The 16,659-nt window shown below is 40.8% G+C and overlaps 4 protein-coding genes and 1 non-coding gene across 5 annotated transcripts; 3 read left to right on the forward strand and 2 right to left on the reverse strand.

The window, feature by feature from the left end:
- Window positions 1–518: 518 nt before the first annotated feature.
- LOC139580181 (NADH dehydrogenase [ubiquinone] 1 alpha subcomplex subunit 1-like) lies at window positions 519–1,238 on the reverse strand. The gene is made up of 3 exons (XM_071408746.1): window positions 980–1,238; window positions 738–827; window positions 519–620 (listed from the first exon to the last, which is right to left on the reverse strand). The coding sequence occupies exons 1-3, from the start codon at window positions 1,079–1,081 to the stop codon at window positions 600–602; spliced, it is 213 nt and encodes a 70-aa protein (XP_071264847.1). The 5' UTR covers window positions 1,082–1,238; the 3' UTR covers window positions 519–599.
- A 1,657-nt stretch (window positions 1,239–2,895) lies between these two features.
- Window positions 2,896–7,169, forward strand: LOC139580182 (regulator of nonsense transcripts 3B-like). Its single transcript, XM_071408748.1, has 10 exons — window positions 2,896–3,168; window positions 3,486–3,592; window positions 3,676–3,782; window positions 4,352–4,450; window positions 4,549–4,659; window positions 4,804–4,847; window positions 4,952–5,140; window positions 5,252–5,397; window positions 5,491–5,821; window positions 6,004–7,169. The coding sequence occupies exons 1-10, from the start codon at window positions 3,055–3,057 to the stop codon at window positions 6,100–6,102; spliced, it is 1,347 nt and encodes a 448-aa protein (XP_071264849.1). The 5' UTR covers window positions 2,896–3,054; the 3' UTR covers window positions 6,103–7,169.
- A 117-nt stretch (window positions 7,170–7,286) lies between these two features.
- Window positions 7,287–10,050, forward strand: LOC139580183 (large ribosomal subunit protein eL39-like). Its single transcript, XM_071408749.1, has 3 exons — window positions 7,287–7,444; window positions 7,819–7,922; window positions 9,853–10,050. The coding sequence occupies exons 1-3, from the start codon at window positions 7,313–7,315 to the stop codon at window positions 9,899–9,901; spliced, it is 285 nt and encodes a 94-aa protein (XP_071264850.1). The 5' UTR covers window positions 7,287–7,312; the 3' UTR covers window positions 9,902–10,050.
- LOC139581979 (small nucleolar RNA SNORA69) lies at window positions 8,019–8,150 on the forward strand. Its single transcript, XR_011676306.1, has one exon. It is a non-coding gene; the product is annotated as a small nucleolar RNA SNORA69 (small nucleolar RNA).
- Window positions 10,051–15,048: 4,998 nt separating the features above from the next.
- pttg1 (PTTG1 regulator of sister chromatid separation, securin) lies at window positions 15,049–16,659 on the reverse strand. Its single transcript, XM_071408750.1, has 6 exons — window positions 16,530–16,659; window positions 16,069–16,156; window positions 15,696–15,838; window positions 15,530–15,611; window positions 15,280–15,441; window positions 15,049–15,206 (listed from the first exon to the last, which is right to left on the reverse strand). The coding sequence occupies exons 2-6, from the start codon at window positions 16,151–16,153 to the stop codon at window positions 15,121–15,123; spliced, it is 558 nt and encodes a 185-aa protein (XP_071264851.1). The 5' UTR covers window positions 16,154–16,156; window positions 16,530–16,659; the 3' UTR covers window positions 15,049–15,120.

A 16,659-nucleotide genomic window follows, 5' to 3' on the forward strand; every position in this document is an offset into this window, starting at 1 on the left:
TAAGGGCTATTTGACCAAGAAGGAGAGTGATGGAGTGCTGCATTAGATGACCTGGCCTCCATATTCACCTTATGGGATGGGTTGGACCGCAGAGTGAAGGAAAAGCAGCCAACAAGTGCTCAGCATATGTGGGAACTCCTTCAAGACTGTTGGAAAAGCATTCCAGGTGACTACCTCATGACAATCCCAAAAGTGTGCGAAGCTGTCATCAAGGCAAAGGGTGGCTACTTACTTAAATATATTTAGACTTTACAATGTAGAAAATAGGAAAAATAAAAACCCTTGAGTAGGATGAGTAGGTGTCCAATGAGTAGGTGTCCAAACTTTTGACTGGTACTGTATATACACATCATTGGTTCAGACAGACATAACATGTTATAAATATCAGTGAATAGGAGTAATTCCTTAGGAGTAATAGATAAGTTACAATTGCCTATTGAATACACCGAACTGTAAACCCAATTTGTTTTTTCGTCAGGTTTTCAACATAATGAGTAGTAACTAGACAAAGAAAATGATTAATTCAGACAATACAGAACTTTATTAATGTACAACAAATTAGGACAGATTAGAATTCCATTCATAGGTGAGATCTGGAATTAGTGGATGTTCTCAAGTCCCTGTAAAGAAGAAATAGTTAGTTAGGCCTAAGCAATGGCTGACTGCTGGTCAATTGTAATAACGTTACAGTACTAAATTACTGCATTGACGTTTGAATTAATCGCTTAGCTATTTACCTTCGATTTGTAGTACAAATCCACTCCTGACACTCGTCTGTCTCTCTCCATCAGATACCACTGGTATGGAACCCTGGCGATTCTCTTTTCCTAAGCAAAGGTTAAGGATAATAAGTGTTAACGCAGCTAATTTACTACTAGTATACAAAACTAGTTAATGGTATAACTTCAACCAGTTTAAAAATGAATATTTAGCTAGCTACTGCATTCATTCATAACATTGGTAAGCAACATTCTCTCACCTTCCCCCCGTTGGTCAATTTGTGGATCTGTGCAGTGAAAACCCCAGGAAGGATGAGACAAGCAGTCATGACGCCAAGACCGGGAAGAATTTCGTACCACATAATTGCAATGTGGGTGAAGCAAGTGACAACTACGTTTATTTGTCAAATAGTTTTACCTGAGTGTCTGGAGGCCAAATACGCCCGTTTATTTTGCTAACTGCTAAGAAAGGCTACCAAAATGTTCACGGTCATTCGTTCATTTCCGGAACTTGAAGCTGTTTTTTGATTTTATATCACAGCGCCATCCTACGGCATTGAAGTGTCAGTGCAGTACATACAGAATATAATACTTTTCCAATAAATTACATAGCTAGTCACATATATTGAACAAAAATGTAAACCCAACATATAAAGTGTTGGTTTCATGAGCTTAAGTAAATATTGCATACATTTTCCATATGCACAAAAAGGTTATTGGGCAATAAAAGGCGACTCTAAAATGTGCAGTTTTGTCACACAACACAATGCCACAGATGTGTCACGTTTTGAGGGAGCGTAGAATTGGCAGGAATGTCCACCAGAGCTGTTGCCAGAATTTAATGTTCATTTCTCTACCATAAGCCACCTCCAACATCGTTTTCGAGAATTTGACAGTACGTCCAACAGGCTTAACAACAGCAGACCATGTGTAACCATGCCAGCCTAGGATCTCCACATCTGGCTTTTTCACCTGCAGGATTGTCTGAGATCAGCCTCCCGGACAGCTGATGAGACTGTGGTTTTGCACAATGAAGAATTTCTGTGCAAACTGCCAGAAGCCGCCTCAGGGAAGCTTATCTGCGTGCTCATTGCCCTCACCAGGGTCTTGACCTGACTGCAGTTCGGCGTCACAATTGACTTCAGTGGGCAAATGCTCACCTTCGATGGTCACTGGCACGCTGGAGAAGGGTGCTCTTCATGGATGAATCCCAGTTTCAACTGTACTGGGGAGATGGCGTTGTGTGGGCGAGCGGTTTGTTGATTTCAACGTTGTGAACAGAGTGCCCCATGGTGGCGGTGGGGTTATGGTATGGGCAGGCATAAGCTACGGATAACAAACACAATTGCATTTTATCGCCGGCAATTTGAATACACAGAGATATCGTGAGGAGATCCTGAGGCCCATTGTCATGCCATTCATCCGCCTCCATCACCTCGTGCTTCAGCATGATAATGCATGGGCCCATGTCACAAGGATCTGTACACAATTCCTGGAATCTGAAAATGTCCCAGTTCTTCCTTGTTTGGGATGCTCTGGATCGACATGTTCCAGTTTGTTACTGTTAATATCCAGCAACTTTGCACAGCCATTGAAGAGGAGTGGGACAACATGCTACAGGCCTCAACCAACAGCCTGATCAACTCTATGCGAAGGAAATGTGTCAAGTTGCATGAGGCAAATGGTGGTCACACCATATACTGACTGGTTTTCTGATCCACATCCTTTTTTTTTTTAAGGTATCTGTGACCAACATATGCATATCTGTATTCCCAGTCATGTGAAATCCATAGAGTTGGGCTACATAAATTTATTTCAATTGACAGATTTTTGTTATATGAAACTGTTGCATGTTGCGTTCATATTATTGTTCAGTGTACTTGCACCTACACTGCTGTTATTTACTTGGTACTTTGCATCCACTGTCTTACATTATATGTAAATATTTGTGGCCAAAGTAAACCACAGTGTTGCCTATCGACCCCCTCTTCTTAAATTTAGATTTTAAACCTAACTTTAACAACAATGATAATTTAAGGTTAGGCATAAGGTTAAGACAAATAAGCTAATTTTAGTTTTCATACATTTTTACATTTGGTATAGCCAATTTTGACTTTGTGGCTGTGGTAACTAGTGGACACCACCCCACACCATCACTGACGCAACACACTTTCAAGTGTCGCAGAACGTCTCTCCCCGAGTCTCCTAGCAGCCAATCAACAAGCAGTTTTTGTTGTTGACCGATAGAAGGAACTAGCTAGCAGCAAGTTAGCAATCAAGCAATTAAAAAAAGTTTATACAGGTCTGCAGATTGCTTCAAGTTTATGGCATAGATATGAAAGACGGCAAGGAAAATACTCGTCAGAGGGAGAAAATGATGGAGATAAAATGCGAAAACATTGAAAAAACGGAGAAGCCAAAGCAGGAGAAGAAAGAAGTAATGACGAAGGTAACGTTACGCCAGCATTTGTAGTTGGCTAGCTAAACCAAAATGGCTAGCTACACGGATTTAATCTGGCAAGCTACTCCTGTATTGCTGGCTATCTAGTAGATCAGGTGTAATTAGCCTGTATTTGAATTTAGTTGTCTAGTTATCTTTTGAATGTTGCCTATTGAAGAGAGATATCTGTTAAAGTTAATGAACCTGTTATAGCCGCTAAACTAGCTAACGTTAGTTACCGTTAACCAACGCTTAGAGGCTGAATCTGCTATTTTAACTATCTGGCTTGGATATTATCTTGGTAAATTAACATTTGAGCGCCACAGATCATTATCCGACGTCTGCCTCCAAGCATAACCAAGGAGGAACTGGAGGAGCAATTGCAGCCACTTCCAGAAGTGGATTACTTAGAATTTTTCTCCAATGACAGCAGGTGCGTATCGTCTGATGAACGATTGTCAGTCAGAATCACATATTTGGTACCCTGGTTACTTACTTAGTTTTTCTTCTATACAGCATGTACCCCCATGTCTTCGCCAGAGCATACATCAACTTCAAGATTCCGGAAGATATTGTACTTTTCAGAGACCGGTTTGATGGATATGTGTTCGTTGATAATGGAGGTGTGATACATTTAATTTCAATAAACTATTGACATCTAATAAGTGCTGAGCGATTAACCAACATTGAATTTTTCCATGGTTATTAAACATCTAATTGACTGACGCCTGTTAAATTACTTTAATTCCGTTATTTTTTTTTGTGAGCCCAACGTAGCGTTTCTCTAGAGAAGTCAAATAATTCATGAGATAAATTATCAAACTATTTGGGACACTGGGCGGAAGGGAGTTGTAGTTTTCATCAAGCAAATATTCAACCTAGCTCAGCGCAGAAATGCGGTAATTTAATACAATGACCATAATCCATTGCGCCTGTTTTTCCCCCCGGTTCAGACAATGACAGAGACAATTGTCTTTGGAACTTCAATTTAAAATAATTGATTTTAAAATGCATTTAATGTCTTAATGTTTATCAAAATGGAAAATTGTTATTCTTTAAAACAATTGAACCGAACTGACCTCAAAGCACTAATAGCTTAGAAATAAGAACAACCACGCAATATTAGCCTAGGCTATTGCAGCAGCTTCTGATTGCCTTGTGTGTTAATGCTGTGGCTTATTTTGTTTAACAGGGCAGGAGTATCCAGCCATTGTTGAATTTGCTCCTTTTCAAAAGATTGCCAAAAGAAGGAGTAAGAAAAAGGATGCTAAAAGTGGAACAATAGATGAAGGTGAAAATGTTACATGAGGTATTTTATGGTTGGTTGCAATTGCACACCATTTAGATCCTCTAGCTCGAACGTCCCACTGAGACACTTTGTTCTTTTAGATGCTGACTACAAGAAATTCCTGGAGATTTATAATGGCGACGATGAAAAGTTTACATCCACCCCTGAGACTCTACTGGAGGAAATAGAGGCTAAAACAAAGGAACTAGTAGGTATGTAAACATATTTTCTAGTAACATTTGGTTGACGTCAAAGCCAGTTGAAACACTAGATGCGTGTCAATGGGAAATCAAGTAGTGTTCCCTGTGAAAGAGATATTTCAGTAATGGATGAGGCATGATTTTACCCCCCCCCAGCGAAGAAAATGACTCCCCTTTTGGACTTCTTAAAGAACAAACAGGTATGTGTTTTCTGTAGGAAATAATTATATATTTTAGCTGTGTTCTTGCATGATATATGAGGCTGGATAGACTATTCATATGGCTTTTGTCTGCTGATGGTCAGAGAATCCGTGAGGAAAAGAAAGAGGAAAGGAGGAGACGAGAACTCGAACGTAAGCGCCTGAGGGACGAGGAACGTCGGAAGTGGAGGGAGGAGGACAGGAGAAAGCGCAAAGAACCAGAGAAGTTCAAGAAAGGAGACAAACCTTCAGAGAATGATAAAGACCAAGCGAAGGAGGTGCCAAAAATCAAGGTATGGAAAGGAGAAGAAATTCTGTTAAACTACTTGACTGTATGATACAGGTGATCCCGATGAATAACAGACTGCTCTTTTCATGTTTATCTGTTTTCTGTCTCCGTTCAGCTCTTGAGAAATCCAGACAGAGGAGATGATGTGGAGAAGTTAAAGAAACCTGAGAAGGACAAGATGAAAGACGACAGAGCTCCAGGGTGTCCTGATATGACGAAACGCCGAAACTTCGAAACCAGGGAGGACAGGGTATCACGGAAGTGAGTGGTCATCACCATTAATCTCTTAGAGATGTTACAGGTCTTTAACATAAAGGCTTACATTGTATTCATGAACATGTTCTTGTCATTCAGAGCTGATGGAAATGGACACAAAGACTTCAGAGAGCGTGACGTAGAAAGGGACAGAAACCGCGAACGAGACAAGGAGAGGGAGCGGCGGCAGAAAGAGAAGGAGCGCATCAGACGACTAGACGAGGATCGACGAAGGAGGAGGGAAAGGCACGATGGAGAGAACTCCTACAGAAAGCGAGAGGAAGAAGAGAAAAGGGAGAAAAGGGATCGTGTCTGGGAAAAGAGAAGGAGCGAGAATGCCGGGGATTCTGCAAGCCATACTGATAAGCCTAAAAAGTCAGAAGAAACCCTGAGGGAGGAGAAAGCTAAAAGAGATTGTTTAAGAAACAAGGTAGTAACTTCAGTCTTTCTTGGTATATAGTCAAATATGCATTTTTCCTAATCAATCAATTCCTTGGGTTAATCGGGATATTCTATTACATTTGTTCCCTTTTCTCCTGATTTCCTATGTTGATCTGATCACATTCCTTAATAGTTTTGTTGTATTTTTTATTTCGTTCCCTTGTGCATCAGGATCGGCCTGCCATTCAGCTATACCAGCCAGGTGCCAGGAACCGAGGAGGAGAAACTCATGCTGAGGCGCGAGACCAAGAGAAGGGAGTTGAAGGATAAAAAAAAATGACCACAAATAAAGAATGATTAAACGATTGAGAGGAATCTGCTCTGAGCCAAGCAAACTGGTGCCAGAGAGGCTGCTGCAGTAGTGCTTCTGCAGAGCCACATCCCGTCCTCCCACTCCCAACCAGAGGAAGGGATGTGACCATGGTGTCTCCCCTCAGGGCCTGAAGGTGCCCCACTTTTAGTTTTGTTTATGGAGAAAAGCAAGGGAAAGTCGGCGCTTTAATGTTTGCAGGAGTTTGGCTATGGGGTGGCAGGTAGCCTAGTGGTCAGAGCGTTGGCCTTTTAACCGAAAGGTTGCAAGATCGAATCCCCGAGCTGACAAGGTAAAAATCTGTCGTTCTGCCCCTGAACAAAGCAGTTAACCCACTGTTAACTGGCCGTCATTGAAAATAAGAATTTGTTCATAACTGACTTGCCTAGTTAAATAAAGGTAAGATAAAATAGGGCAAAATGAGAAAAAGCCAACGCTCTAGGACCACATGAATTTAAAGTGACCTTACTACAGTTTTGGTACAGTCTGCTACACAGTTGCGAAGCACAGTTCTTATATTGAATAGGCTTTCACCCTCATTAGTTGTTCATACGTTTAAAAAAATATCACATGCAATATGTTATTTAATTTAGAAACAGTGTAGGAGACTATATCCTGTTGCTTCTTTCAAAAACTAGACATATTTTAGGTTTATAGTTACATTTATAAGTTTGTTTTCTATTTCCCCAACAAGTCCTCAATACTCTGTGAAGGTAAAAAACAAACAATATTAAGCTATGTTATTTCACCCATTCAACAATTCAGGGGAATTAAAAAGCCATTTAATTTATAAATACATAACTGTGAGCTATGCCTTGACTTGAGACTGCAAGCAACCCCTAATGGGTGGCTATTAAGTTTAGGCCTTCTCCGTCGTACTCATATACATCTTCATACATAAACAATGCTACAGTATGGTAACAACATTCTAATTGGAATAAGTATATATACCTTCATTTTTCATGATTGATGTAGACTTGCTAAACAAGAGTTACAAATGAGCGCAATAAAGAAAATATTGTTCTAAGTTGTGTATGGTATTTATTCAACACTCCAGATTGGTTTTTATGACAAACTACTGTAAATATAATTTGAGAGAACCAATCACTAATACTTTTTACAAGTGGTACAGAAGCGTCATGTTGATGCAATGCTGGAGTGGTCCACTCGATGACGCTGTGTGCGCGTAGTGCAAGACTTTGCTACACTTTGATTGGTTGGGGTTGCCTACATCACCAACGCTTCCCCTCCTTCTTTCTCTTCGGCCTCCGCCATTGTGGTGTAAGGACTGCGGACAAAATGGTAAGTTAAAATCTTATAACATCCTGGTCTAAATGAGTGAAATGCATTATTGTTCATTACATTTGCAGAAAGTGTTTTTAATCGCAACACCGAAAGCCGTTATATTGTCTTCAGTACCAGTATTGAATTCCTAAAAAGTAACGTTTTAGTAGCGTGTGGCCGGGTTGTCCATCAAATTTACTTGACTTCCAGAAGTATACTTCCTGCCTTCAACAGACTTGTCTGCCTATAGTAATCTAGCTGTAACTGAAGTGCAACGAGTTAGTTGGCAGGTTTACCTAACGTAAGTGTAGTATGCCATGAAAGGAATGTAGGTTTGCATGTGATGTATGTTACCCTAGTTAACTAACACAGCCCCATCCTCTTAATTTCAGTCGTCCCACAAGACTTTCAGGATCAAGCGCTTTCTCGCCAAGAAGCAGAAGCAGAACAGGCCCATCCCACAGTGGATCAGAATGAAGACTGGCAACAAGATCAGGTATGTGTGTAGCTACATTCCTAGCATCCCGCTATCCTGTACAACGCATAAAATGGTCTAATGTTAACTAGTGCTGAATGGATGCTCTGACCATCTAAAGCAGGTCTGCAATTACAGTACTCCAATCAGTGGGTGTGCTGTCATTAATCCTGCTGAGAGTAACATTCTGCTTTGGAGTTCACACTGTCACATCACCTGTGATGGGGATTCTCTTTAGTATTGACAGTGCAATTAAGACTACAGCATCATAGTTGCCTGACAGGGCTCAAAGCTGCGACCGTTTGACTTGAGTTACAGTTCGACTCCAACTTTTGTTCACAATTTGCAATTTAAAATATATTATTCAAACAGCAGTGGGTATGCAACAATGTATGCAGGCCAGGTATACAAAGTTTGGTTCAAAGTCTTGGTTGATTATTTGTAAACTGCAATTCAGTCACGTGCTGTTTGAATACATTTCTATAGGCCCCCCCCCCCCCAAAAAAAAACTAACCAATTTAAATTGACTGCAAAGTAAGCCTACCTGTCAGAATGATATCATGATTTGTTTCAATCGCTGGACAATTGTTTCGCTAACTCTGCCATCACATGTAGCTGACATTGGCTAGTAGTGTTTTTGTACTGTACAAACACAACGATCTCTTGCTAGGCTCACAATTTTTCTCACCTTTATTTAACCAGGTGGGCCAGTTGAGAACACGTTATCATTTACAACTGCGACCTGGCCAAGATAAAGTAAAACAGTGCGACGACAACGACAGAGTTACACATGGGATAAACAAACGAACAGTCAATAACACGGTAGAAAATCTGTATACAGTGTGTGCAAATGGAGTAAGGAGTTAAGGCAATAAATGGACCATAGTAGCGAAGTAATTACAATTTAGGAAATTAACACTGGAGTGATAGATGTGCAAAAAAGTTACTAAAAACAATATGGGCAAGAGGTGGGTAGTTGGAGAGGGCAACTACTCTCCTTTAATATTTTGTTCAGACCTCAAAAGTGCTCTTCTGATGTGGTTTAAGCGTTGTGGACTTTGAGCATCACATTTTTGTAGTTTTGCAACTTTTGAAAAGGAACCTAAACAGAATTTACCAAAATATAAAACCTGAATACATTTTTATATATTAATAGGGCCTTACAACTAGATTGACTGTTCAAAATCACTAGCAATAACACCCTTTTTAGAGATTGTTAGAATGTGTATGGAGGGTAGGTTGTTATACGTTACTTGCTCTGCCCGCAAGTATAAAGAGAATTTTAAATTATCGGCCGCTTTCCCAGGCCAGTGTTCTTTTCATTTGGCGCCAGTAGCTTTCAGTTGGTACTGGCCCGGTGTTGCCACTGGCAAATGTAACTTTTAAAAGTCAAGCCCTGCAAAGGCATGTTACTTTTAAAAGATGTCTAGTCATTATTAGCCTGGTTCCATGGAATGCAGGTACATTATGGGACACTGGTCAAGTCTTTATTGCCCCATAATTGGTGTGCCCAAATCACGTGCTGGTGTCATCAACTGAAAGTTGGTAGCAACAGTGCAGCCAGTGGGAAAAGTTAATCTAGCGCACTGACTGAGCTAATGATGTTCCTATCAAATAGTATGTTTGAATGTCTTTTGGCCATTTTGGGGCTTATTCCTGCTGTGCCTCATTTCTTTGCTTTTGAGCATATGGAATAAACAGCATTTGGTTCATATGTTTTACCAGTCAAATGCAATTTATCAGTATTCTCTGGTCTTCTGAAATGACTTTAATTGGATTTATGCATCTGCTCAGACAAATTGTAAAGAAACAATATGGTGTTTACAACTAAACAAGCCTAAATACAAACGGTGTACTATGGCCCTTGAATGGATTTCAATCTAATGCCAACACGGAGATTGCTTGTGTTGTATTATCAGTCTGAGTTATTCCTGGTTTCACTGTGTTCCAGGTACAACTCCAAGAGGAGACACTGGAGGAGGACGAAGCTGGGCTTGTAAATATACAGGTCTTCAGATCTCCAGCATCTTCACCTGCCAAGGCCACCACCTGCTAGAACCTGGAGAGGAAGCAACGCTATCTTGAACGGCAGTCTTTTTGTACAAATACTCTGGTTATGCGCGTGTTTAACAATAAAAGATTTGCGAGATGTGGTTGGGTTTGTCTAAACTCAATTTGTCCTTTACTCTGGAAATGCTTTTTAAATGCTTCCAGTGCAAGTAAGTGTCTCTTATCCCCAAAGTTTGCCAGCCATGTATCATACTGGTGTTGCCTACTTAATGACAGGGTTGACAGCGCAACATTCTACATTTGATTATGGGAAGGCATCACACTCAAGTAAGGGTCACTGGGAATTGACAAAATTACTAACTAGTCACCCTGTCAGTGTAATTAGTTGAGGATTCAGATTTACTTTAGTATTTTTACTTGGCATAAACCTAAATGTAAGCTGGTAAAAGATGTATGACCTTGTGAGAGGGTTGGATGGTCCCCTTACTCTGCTCCACCAGTGGGAGTGGAGGGGGAGGAAATGGTGCAATACTTTTCTGCACTAGTGAGACAAATGATGCGTTGATCAGTGACTCAGACTTCCTGGAAACGATATTGGAAGCCCAATCTAAAGTCCAATTGGGAATGGGCCGACGTGTTAATGTTCAATCCTAAGGAACCAACGTGTGATAGAGGTGAAGATTGGTGTTCTGTTTTTTTATAATCCTACCAAATGACCATACCACCTTTAGAGCAATTGTTCATTTTGTATGCATCATCAAATGTCATTTGTTGCATGATCTGTAAGCCGGTATAGACTAATGGTGAAATATTTATGGGTCCTTCCTAACAATGCAGAGAAATAACGCAAGGCATAAATACACAATGAGTAACGACACCTTCGCTGGATACTCAGGGTACTAAGTCGATTTGTGGGAATACAAGGTAATTGAGGTAGCTGTGTACATTTTAGGTGGGTGTAAAGTGACTAAACCGAATAGATGAGCAGTGTATGATTTGTCAAAAGTTTGTGCAAGTGGTTCTGGTAGCTAATTGGTTAACTATTTAGCGGTCTTATGGCTTGAGTAGAAGTTGTTTGGGTCCAGATTTGGTGCATCAGTACTGTTTTCTGTGCGGTAGAGAGAACAGTCTGACATGGGTAGGTGAAGTCTGACTATTTTTAGGTCCTTCCTCTGACACTGCCTGTGACAGCTTGGCCCCAGTAATGTACTGGGCCGCATGCACTATACTTGAGTGCCTTGCGGTAGGATGCCAAGGAGGTGCCATATCAATTGGCGATAGTCAAGATGCTCTCAGTGGTGCAGCTGTAGAACTTTGAGGGCCCATTCCAAATCTTTTCAGCCTCCTGGGGGAAGAGGCATTGTGCCTTTTTCATGACGGTTTGTGTGTTTTAATTAAAAACTGGTTAGTTCGAGCCTGAAAGCTGTGTTATATCAGAACATATTTTTTTAATGACTAGTTGTCTAATTACATTGTTAACCAGTTTATAGTAGAAATAGAGCTCCTCTGGATTTTATGGTATACAGTGTATTGACAATATACTATGGCTAAGGGCTGTATCCAGGCGCTCCTCTTTGTGTCCTGATTTACAACAGCCCTTAGCCATAATATATTGGACATATACCACACCGCCTCGGGCCTTATCTAACGTCTCTATAGTTCTGTAGCACTTGCTTACACGACCTGCAGAAAGTGTAAAAATTAGGGTTTCGCGAAAGCTTATACAAAATCTGCATAACTCATTTTTGGTGTAGAAACCCTGTTGATCAAGGAGCACACTTGTGCATGCCTTCAATAAAAGTTTTATTTAATGAAAAGTCTAAAACAATTACTTTTTAGATGACCCGCGCCATCTGCCATTCCTCAGAGTCCGATCAAAGTAGACTGGATCGTCTCTCATCACTTAATTCTGACTTGGGTACTAGCGTGGCACTGCACGCAATGTTATTTGGGTTTTGCAGACGCACCCTACCGTGCGCATCGTCCCAAGTGCTAAGACGCTCCATCTCCTCTGCGGCGTTGCCCTTCAAATTATTTCATAGTTTCCATCTACAACAGACACCATCCGTGCGTGCTGCATGGGGTTCAGAGCCCAAACATCCCATCAACTTCCCTTAAATACGCATTGGAACATCTTGACAACAGAACATAAATCCACCGGACGAGTTGTTCAATAGTAAGTCTTTCAAGTGTTACGCATGGCGAGCGAGTCTCTCTCGAGTGCTCCACGTACAGCCTCTGCGATGCGTTACTGCTGGTCTCACACCTCTGGCTGGCTCTGCTACCTTGATCTTCGTGCCGAAGCATAGTTAGCCGTACAGGTAGGTCTCTTATCCATTATTATTAGTTGGTTCAGATCCAAACTCCAATGCACATCCACCCTGTAAGGGTTGGAAATGTGTCGCAGAGTTGTATGCTGTCGTCTTACTGATGGTACTGTTATACACGTTGCTTGACTTACAGTTGAAGTAGGAAGTTTACATAAACTTAGGTTGGAGTCATTATAACTCGTTTTTCAACCACTCCACAAATTTCTTGTTAACAAACTATAGTTTTGGCAAGTCGGTTAGGACATCTACTTTGTGCATGACACAAGTCATTTTTCCAACAATTGTTTATAGATTATTTCACTTATAATTCATTGTATCACAATTCCAGTGGGTCAGAAGTGTACATACACTAAATTGACTGTGCCTTTAAACAACGTGGAAAATCCCCGAAAATTATGTCATGGCTTTAGAAGTTTCTGATAGGCTAATTTACATCATTTGAGTCAATTGGAGGTGTACCTGTGGATGTATTTCAAGGCCTACCTTCAAACGCAGTGCCTCTTTGCTTGACATCATGGGAAAATAAAAAAAAATCTGCCAAGACCTCAGAAAAATTATTGTAGACCTCCACAAGTCTGGTCCATCCTTGGGAGCAATTTCCAAATGCCTGAAGGTACCACGTTCATCTGTACAAACAATAGGTCGCAAGTATAAACACCATGGGACCACGCAGCCGTCATACCGCTCAGGAAGGAGACACGTTCTGTCTCCTAGAGATGAATGGTCTTTGGTGCGAAAAGTGCAAATCAATTCCAGAACAACAGCAAAGGACCTTGTGAAGATGCTAGAGGAAACAGGTACAAAAGTATCTATATCCACAGTAAAACGAGTCCTATATCGACATAACCTGAAAAGCCACTCAGCAAGGAAGAAGACACTGCTCCAAAATGGCCATAAAAAAAGCCAGACTACGGTTTGCAACTGTACATGGGGACAAAGATCATACTTTTTGGAGAAATGTCCTCTGGTCTGATGAAACAAAAATAGAACTGTTCGGCCATAATGACCATCGTTATGTTTGGAGGAAAAAGGGGGAGGCTTGCAAGCCAAAGAACACCATCCCAACCGTGAAGCACGGGGGTGGCAGCATCATGTTGTGGTGGTGCTTTGCTGCAGGAGAGACTGGTGCACTTCACAAAATAGATGGCATCATGAGGGAGGAAAATTATGTGGATATATTTAAGCAACATCTCAAGACATCAGTCAGGAAGTTAAAGCTTGGTTGCAAATGGGTCTTCCAAATGGACAATGACCCCAAGCATACTTCCAAAGATGTGGCAAAATGGCTTATGGACAACAAAGTCCATGTATTGGAGTGGCCATCACAAAGCCCTGACCTCAATCCCATATAACATTTATGGGCAGAACTGAAAAAGCGTGTGCGAGCAAGGAGGCCTACAAACCTGACTCAGTTACACCAGCTCTGTCTGGAGCAGTGGGCCAAAATTCACCCGATTTATTGTGGGAAGCTTGTGGAAGGCTACCCAAAATGTTTGACTCAAGTTAAACAATTTAAAGGCAATGCTACTAAATATGTGTATGTAAACTTCTGACCCACTGGGAATGTGATGAAAGAAAAAAAGCTGAAATAAATCATTCTATTATTCTGACATTTCACATTCTTAAAATAAAGTGGTGATCCTAACTGACCTAAGACAGGGAATATTTACTAGGATTAAATGTCAGGAATTGTGAAAAACGTATTTGGCTAAGGTGTATGTAAACTTCTGACTTCAACTGTATATGGGGCATACAACAATCTCATCTCTGTAGATTTTGCTGCAGAGACAATCAATAGATCATTTATTCTGGTATTGCCCCTATGTAGCTTGTTTCTGGTCACAGGTTCAGGATTGAAATAAAGGTTACAAATAGCAGTGTTGGGCGATTTGGAAAGCCATAGTCGGTCAACATACTCGTAGGAAAGGTTTATCTTTAGCTCACAATCTGGGGATACTATATGATTGTAAGGTTAAAAAATGGTATATCACAGCACAATTGAAAAATACATAGCACATGGAAACCAAAAGATGGTCTATGGTGATAGGTGGGATGGGCTGAGGGTTAGGATTAAATAGCTTGTGTTTGGTATTGTAGTGACTGCTTTATATTAAAGTACCATGTATATGCACAATATACACTACCATTCAAAAGTTTGTGGTCACTTAAATTCTTGGTTTTGAAAAAGCACATTTGTTTATAAAAATACATAATTGAGTAGACAGTGTAGGAAATTACTATTGTTGCTGGAAACAGCTGATTTTAAATGGATTATCTAGATCGTTGTACAGAGGCCCATTATCAACCATCACAGCATGTGGGTTTGATTACAGGCTCATGGCCAGAAACGAAGACCTTTCTTCTGAAATGCGTCAGTATTCTTGTTCTGAGAAATTAAGACTATTCCATGCGACAAATTGCCAAGAAACTGAAGATCTTGTACAACGCTTTACATAGATTGTTATGCTAGATCATGTACTTGGTATAGTCCACACCTAACAGTAACTCCTGTTAATAGTGTAGTCTACATGAAATCCCTTAGGCTGGCCCCAGTTCTGTTCCTGCAGTCTTGCCAACTCATTGTCATTGGGGCATCACAATGACCATAGTTCGCAAAACAGCAGCACAGACAAGTCTTGGACCAGGTAAAGAATTCCTGACAGTACTGCTCACACATATCCTAAATGATATGCCTTGAATAGGTACGCAATGTTGACAAAAATACTTGTCAGACTTCCGCATGATCTTGCAAGTGTCAGATTTGCAGCAGCCAATGCAACACATGAAATTCAAAATCAGTAACACTATTCAGGATTTCATAAACAAACTTTATTGATAAGAAAAGATGAACAGGTGAAAAACTGTACAAAGCTATAGACTCAGCATTCATCCATCTCTGGGGGCAGGTCAATGGTCAGCTTGTTGATAGTTTGAAGGAATGCATCCAATTCTGTAGCACAATTGTCTGAGGAAAATAAAAGAAACTGAAATGACAAACTGACAATTTATTTAATTGAACCCCAAATCCTGAAACGAACCTGAGCAAGGTAGGTTCTTCAACGGAGAAAAACATGTGTATGTCTCAAGCACTTCAAAGTCCTCTTCAGGCAGATATTGCATTTCTGGGAGACGTACCAGTCCAGGCAGCACAAGATGACTCAGGCAAACCACATCCTCTGGGATGACATAGTTCTCAAACTCTAGAACCACAAAGAATTAAAAAAGTTAGTGGGTAGTTATCAGAAAGGTGGCAGGATATCAAAGGGTATAACACCAGAGTTTACTTACCAAGTGGGTCATAGGGGATAAACCTCTCAATATCTGGGTATTCTTCTACTTTGGTCTGAGGGAGGGTTTTAACTTTTGTTTCCTGAAGAGAGAAAAATCATGATTACTATACAGATCTAGGCACACCACCTGGCAAAAACAATTTGTCAAATTGTGAGCTTATGACCTGTGTCTCAAGGAGTTTGTTCTTCTCTTGTCCATTTACAGCTGGCATTGATGTTATCTTGTTCACTGCTCCCAAAGCCTTGCGACCAGACTGTAAAGGAGTATGAAACTTCTTTCCAGTCACAGGGGTCTTCAAGAGGTTCTCTGTAAGCATATATTTTAAGTGGTAAATAGGTTGAGCAAAGTATACACTATTGATAACAATCAGGGACAATCGTTTACATTTTACTGTCTCAGATGGTAACAGAAGTGCATTTGTTCTCATGATGGTTAAAACACCCAATGTAGCCTTGGTTATGAAGCATACAGACAGTTCTATCAAAGCAGACGTAAACGAAGGTAAATAATTGACAATTGTAAGTAGGGCAGAGTACCTGGAACAGATTGCAACCGCTGGCGCATCTTCAGAGCAGGTGTATGGAGGGTTGCATTTCTCTCAGTGAAGATGATTGAAGCCATTTCCTGTTTGGGCAAGTGGTAATTAGTAAAACCGTGTTAGCTAGCTAATCAGACATTTCAGATAATTTGCTACCTAGGCTAGTCATTATCAACTATCAGGGAATCAAAATACGCTTGAGGTTTATGACAACCCGAGAGTAACGTTAGTGAGGACAGCGTCCAAGTTCGATCATCTTCGGTTTGGTTGGTGGAAGGCATGACTAGTTAGCAGCCTTTTTACTCCAGGGAGGCTTGTAACGTTATCCCGCTGCTAGTTAGCAGGGATGGCTTTTGTCATTCAAAAGCGATAGCAAGATATTTACATTGCTAATAATGTGCAAACTTAGTGTCAATTACTCGCCGTTTGCTGGCTAGTGGTCATATGAGTGCAGCTTACCGTTCTCTTGTCCGGTATCGTTAGGCTTGCCCGTTTGTTTTGTTTTGGATAAGCGGAAATGTCTTCGCGGCTTCCTTTTTAAACTGCGCCTCTCGTCATCCCATTGGTTTACGTGCGCACGGGGGAGCCA

The sequence above is a fragment of the Salvelinus alpinus genome, chromosome 7, assembly GCF_045679555.1.
Source record: "Salvelinus alpinus chromosome 7, SLU_Salpinus.1, whole genome shotgun sequence".
Classification (NCBI taxonomy): Eukaryota; Metazoa; Chordata; class Actinopteri; order Salmoniformes; family Salmonidae; genus Salvelinus; species Salvelinus alpinus.